The following is a 5388-nucleotide window of genomic DNA, read 5'->3' as shown; positions in this document are numbered from 1 at the left end:
TCAAAAGTAGGAGATTAAATCATAATCATAGAAGAATATGTCTTGGTGCAGTAACTAAAGAGGGTGATTCAAAAGCAAGAGATCGTGAGTTCGATCTTTTTAGTGAGACTTCTTTATTTTGCAATTCATTTTTTTTTTCATGAACCCATTGATCTAAAAATAATCATGATCATATATTATTTGTTTAATCGAAATAGTCAATATTATTGTGAATTAGGATCATTCAACCTTTTCCTGAAAGTCCGAGAATCAATTGAGAATCAAAACCTCGCTCCCAATGTATAAAACGATGATGTAAGAATTGGATGCTTTTGTTGAACAACGAAATTAAAACATTTTACAATAGTTGCCCATTACCAGTCGAGCTGTCGTACATGAGTCATGTCAGATGGCTAATTTCCAAATTCTTACGTCACCAGTTGGTCTAAATCACGTATTATTTATCAAACAATCGAGATAACAGGAAATTCAATACTAACAACTGGGGTGTGCACAGATACCAGGTATATCTGGAATCGGTCAGAACCTACTCGTTAGGATAGGGTCCGAGTAGCTCGTATTTAAAATAAGGTAGAGTCCGGATATTTAAATTAGAAACTGGTAAAAACAGATTCAATTTCTAGTTCTTACATATAGGGTATCCAGAATCGAAACTAAAACTGATACATGAACTTGATAATAATTTCCCCTAATTATATTCAAATATATTTATCCATTTTACTTTACCATCTTCCTCTCTTTGTCTCTCTCTCTCGATGAAAGCTTCGCATTCTTTATAGTCGGCAATTTTGGTTCGACGACGATAGGTGTGTCTTTGGTGAGACCTGATAGTATTATAGATATTTTGTTTTAAGGATGGATTGATGAGACATATTACTCTTTGTTTAGTGGATTAATCTAAATCTATATCGACATTATGTTTTGCGTAATTACTGATTCTGGACGTAATATTTTCAATTTTATTTAGCGAAACAAAAAAAAATTACAGGTTCTAACAGAGTACTCGGAACCTGTAGTATAACACAGGTTCCGAATAAGTTCCGGTTTCAGGATTCAACAGGTAAGGTCCGATTCTAAAATTTTGAAACATGTTCCTTACAGGGTAAGATCCGAATATCGTGAATAAAACATTATATCCGAACCCGAACACCCCTGCCAACAACTATATACTAAATGCTGGTTGTGGCAAAACTATAGACTAAATGCTGGTTGTGGCAAGCTCATCAATTGTTTTAAATACTTTCAACGAAATTATTAAACAAAACAGCCACTTGGAATCTGTCCAACACAAAAGACTAAATAAATGTAAATATCAATGAAATGGTTACTGGAAAAAAAATATATATAAATCAAAGGGAGTCTAGCCATCTAAAATTATCAACTTCAGCAAGCCGTTGACTTTAATCAAGTGGGAGTTAAGAAGGACGTGGCTTCACTCTCCTTCGCGTACGGCTTTGTACTTTCGTTTTACAAGACAAGGACCACAAACCTAAACCATACTTCATCACGATTTATGGTATAATTGACAAATTGAATTTTATGTGAGCAAACTTTATCTATAATACTGTGCCGTCGCAAAATTTCCAACAATATGTCGTGTAAAAAGCCAAATGAATGCTCGGATGATGGTTAGTCTAAACTAATAAATTAAAGACGGGTCGTATTCTCGTTAAAATAAGTATAAATAAGTGAATAAATAAACTGATAATTGAGAGCATCAATACCCACGAGGCACTCGTCCTCTTCCGTACGTCCTTGCAGCCTCTCTAGTTATAAATATAACAGTTTCCTTCTCAAAGGTTTAATGGAAGTACACATGCGAGCTCTGATCCTTCTCTCCATCATATTCTCTCTTAAGCCTTGACCAGAGTGTGTTCCCACCTCCTTAAACCTAAAAACATTCCCCTATACGTAACAAAACCTTCTTAAACCCCTCGAAAGTTGCAAAGTTCTTTCTTAAAACCGAGCGTGGAAGAGGCAATAAACCGCAGGGTCTCGAAAACTGAGTACACATCTTAATTGAGGGCTTGCTAAGACACGACGCCTTTCATCAAGGGGTATTGCTCGGCGCCATACTTCCATAGTTTACAAACCGATAAAGATCTTATTTCCCTTCTGCCTTGAACCCCGTGCACGGGTCTAAGCAACGATCCCGTTGAAAGAATCCGTTCGGAAGTGCGGTTTCGGGTGGTAATTAATAAGGAGCTGATGTATGAGCAGCCACAGCTGGTGAGGATGGACTCTAGGAAGAAGGTGATGATGGAGAGGAGAAGATCATCTTCCATGAGGGAACAAGAGAGGCCTGAGACTGTCGACTTGAGTGGGAGGAATTTGGAGTCTCTTGTCCCAAGCCCTTCCTTGAACTTGAGGATCATCTACAAACTAGATCTCTCCAACAACAATCTTCAAGTAATAATCTCTCTCTCTCTCTCTCTCTCTCTCTCTCTCTCTCTCTCTCTCTCCATTTAGATATATACATATATGTGTATATATATATATATATACATGTATAGATAAATACAAAGAATTATCTCAATGATCCACTCCATTCAACTAATAATTCATTCGCGGTTTAGTTAAGTTTGGAAGCAAGCCAGAGCAAAGGAATTCGTCCCAGCCTAATATAATATAGGCTTAGAGCACCTCGGTTGTTGTCTCACCGGAAGAAAAGTTTGTTCTAACGCTTAATTAATAATCATAGAGTTGTTGTTCTTGAATCGCTGCCAAATCTCTATTTGAACATTTCGGAACGCTTAAAAATTCCAATAACCGTAATTACTTTTTCATCTCCTCTCTCTTATCTATGCCCTTCTCTAGGTTCATTGACCATCTTTTGCAATCGTGAAAATTTTTCCATCTTACGGAAATAATTTGCCATCGAGCCCATTTTAGCATAACTTTAAAAGGACCGACTTGTCATCTGTTTGATCAAGATTTTTTCTTTTTTGTTCACGGAAAAAAATAAAAACACTGACATCATTTGGGCGAAATTTTGAGTTACTCAACCACATGCTCTAAAGGGTTAATTAATTTTGTTAAGCTGACGTGTGATTTATTATTTGTTAATTAAGAATTGTTTTTTTTTGGGTAAATTGAACGACCGGTATTCTACATGCTTGTATAGAAGCAACACGGAATATATGTATAACAAGAAAATGACCATCTGATGGCGGTATAAGTAAGCCAGACAGACATGATTTTGTGGCATTTCATATGTTGGATTATCGATTTTGTCCTCCGTGTATGTGAAACACATATAGTTGAAGTAATAACTAATCTTCTCGTCCCATCGATTGTTTGCAGATGATACCGGAGTCCTTGATTGCGAGGATGCTTAACTTGGTGGTTCTAGACCTGCACTCGAATCAGCTGAGAGCCCTCCCCAACTCGATCGGTTGTCTCTCAAAGCTCAAAGTCTTGAATTTGGCTGGAAACAATCTGGAATTGCTCCCAAAGACCATAGAGAATTGCAGGTCTTCCTCTCCCTCCCCACTCTCTATCACAAACACTTCATTACTACAGTGCCCTCGATCTTGTGTGGTTCGGGTTCTTGGCAGCGATAAATTGTGTATAATTCAGCTCTAATTGTCGAAGTTAGTAACAATATTACTTTCTTGGTCCTTTTTTTTTTTTCCTACACAGATCCCTGGAAGAGCTAAATGTCAACTTCAACCAGTTGGTCAAGCTTCCCAACACTATCGGTTTCGAGCTCATCAACCTCAAAAAACTAATAGTCGGCTCCAACAAGCTCGTGCGTCTGCCTCTGTCCACTGGCCATCTAACCTCTCTACGCCACCTTGATGTCAGTTTGAACTGGCTACAGGCGCTTCCAGAGGACCTTGAGAATCTGACGGACCTCCAAGTCCTAAATGTGAGCCAGAACTTCCACCACCTCACATCCCTGCCCTACTCAATCGGCCTCCTCCTCTCCTTAGTCGAGCTCAACGCCAGTTACAACAACATCAGGGCACTGCCAGACTCCATGGGATGCCTCGGGAAGCTCCGGAAGCTTAGGATTGAAGGGAACCCCCTCGTCTCGCCACCCATGGAGGTGGTGCGGCAAGGCGTGGAGGAGGTGAAGATGTACTTGAGCGAGAAGATGAATAATAACCACATAAGTCCGAGGAAGAAGACGAACAAGAAGACCTGGATCAGGAAGTTGGTGAGGTATGGAACCTTCAACTCAAGATGTACTACTCCACATGCAAATGATGAAGAGAGGAAAGGATCCAAAATGCTCGATGGTTCTCGTTCTGTAAGTTACATCTCATCGATGAACATGGCAGCTTTCTCCCCGTGGCGGCTCTTCTCGCCAAAACATCGTTCCGCCAAATGAAGCATGATATACGAGTAGGCGGGATGGCGTCCGTGATACCTGCATAGAATAATATTTTGTATCATTCCTTTTGTTTATTCTATTTGTAAATTTCCATGTTATGTCAACGTGATGAACAGTCCATCGAGAAGCATAAAGTTAATCAGTGAATACAATGTAGTGATTTATGTTCTTATTATTTGATTTGTGAATATACTTTGATTTTGGTTTTAGTCTGTGTACGCACCCAAATTTCGTCTCGTCGGGGCACACACGTGCCTAAATGCGACGCGGCTTGGGAGTGTCCACCTTCCCGGGGACGCGCGACGGACGCACGTGAGAAGGAGTCGCCACTACCTGTTTACGACCCGAAGGTCAAGAGCCGGTGAGTCATCCGGGTCTAGGGATATGGATACACCTAGAATGCTAAGGCAATGGTCTTGTACGAAACCGGAAATTCCGAATTCGGGAGTTCTATTACGTATGGGCCTATATCTCACACGCCCTTTCGATACTCTAACTTGCTAGGCTTGCCATTTTATTTATTTACCGCATGGTTTAGGGTTGCACTCGACTCGCCCGTTTTGACACCGTAAATTCGAAGAGACACTTGAACCGTCCACTCTCCTACCGGAACTATTACATGAATAAATATACATTATAAACCCTTACATTGTTCTCTCAAATAAATAAAAGACAAGCTACAATGACTAAATCCCGGTCGATTCAGATTCGGCCATTATTTCACTCATGTTCACCGTATGGTTTTGGAAAAGACCAAAAATTAAATTAAATGCGCACTCGGTGTATGGGGGCATTGGACCTCATGATCGACGGTTATGGGTGTTGGACCCAGTGTGAATCGAGTCCTAAAGGATCGGGCTCGATCCGCATAACAAACAAGTACGAAAATGTAATAAGCAAGCTCAAATAAACAAACAATGGGGTTTCTTGTTATCGCCGAATTTATGTGAATTAACTGATTATTAACCGGGGTATCTTGGCATACAAATCCTACCTTAAAACAAACAAAGGAGTGATAGATAGGGCATGTAGCATTCGGCATCATTTTA

At 39.8% G+C, this 5388-nt stretch overlaps 1 protein-coding gene across 1 annotated transcript; it reads left to right on the top strand.

Annotated features, from left to right (window-relative positions):
- The first annotated feature begins 1800 nt into the window (after window positions 1-1800).
- On the top strand, window positions 1801-4514 carry LOC116191457 (plant intracellular Ras-group-related LRR protein 6-like). The gene is made up of 3 exons (XM_031520256.1): window positions 1801-2409; window positions 3304-3473; window positions 3643-4514. Exons 1-3 carry the CDS (start codon window positions 2209-2211, stop codon window positions 4334-4336), a joined length of 1065 nt encoding a protein of 354 aa, XP_031376116.1. The 5' UTR covers window positions 1801-2208; the 3' UTR covers window positions 4337-4514.
- Window positions 4515-5388: the final 874 nt, after the last annotated feature.

Source organism: Punica granatum, unplaced genomic scaffold (genome assembly GCF_007655135.1).
Source record: "Punica granatum isolate Tunisia-2019 unplaced genomic scaffold, ASM765513v2 Contig00624, whole genome shotgun sequence".
Classification (NCBI taxonomy): Eukaryota; Viridiplantae; Streptophyta; class Magnoliopsida; order Myrtales; family Lythraceae; genus Punica; species Punica granatum.
This window is presented reverse-complemented; position numbering and strand designations above follow the sequence as displayed.

What these genes read in the sequence shown, in the direction of transcription:
- LOC116191457 (XM_031520256.1), top strand. Translation starts at nt 2,209, where the DNA reads ATGTATGAGCAGCCACAGCTGGTGAGGATGGACTCTAGGAAGAAGGTG. An exon ending in TCTCCAACAACAATCTTCAA is followed by an intron (nt 2,410 to 3,303) that starts GTAATAATCTCT and finishes GATTGTTTGCAG; the next exon opens with ATGATACCGGAGTCCTTGAT. An exon ending in AAGACCATAGAGAATTGCAG is followed by an intron (nt 3,474 to 3,642) that starts GTCTTCCTCTCC and finishes TTTCCTACACAG; the next exon opens with ATCCCTGGAAGAGCTAAATG.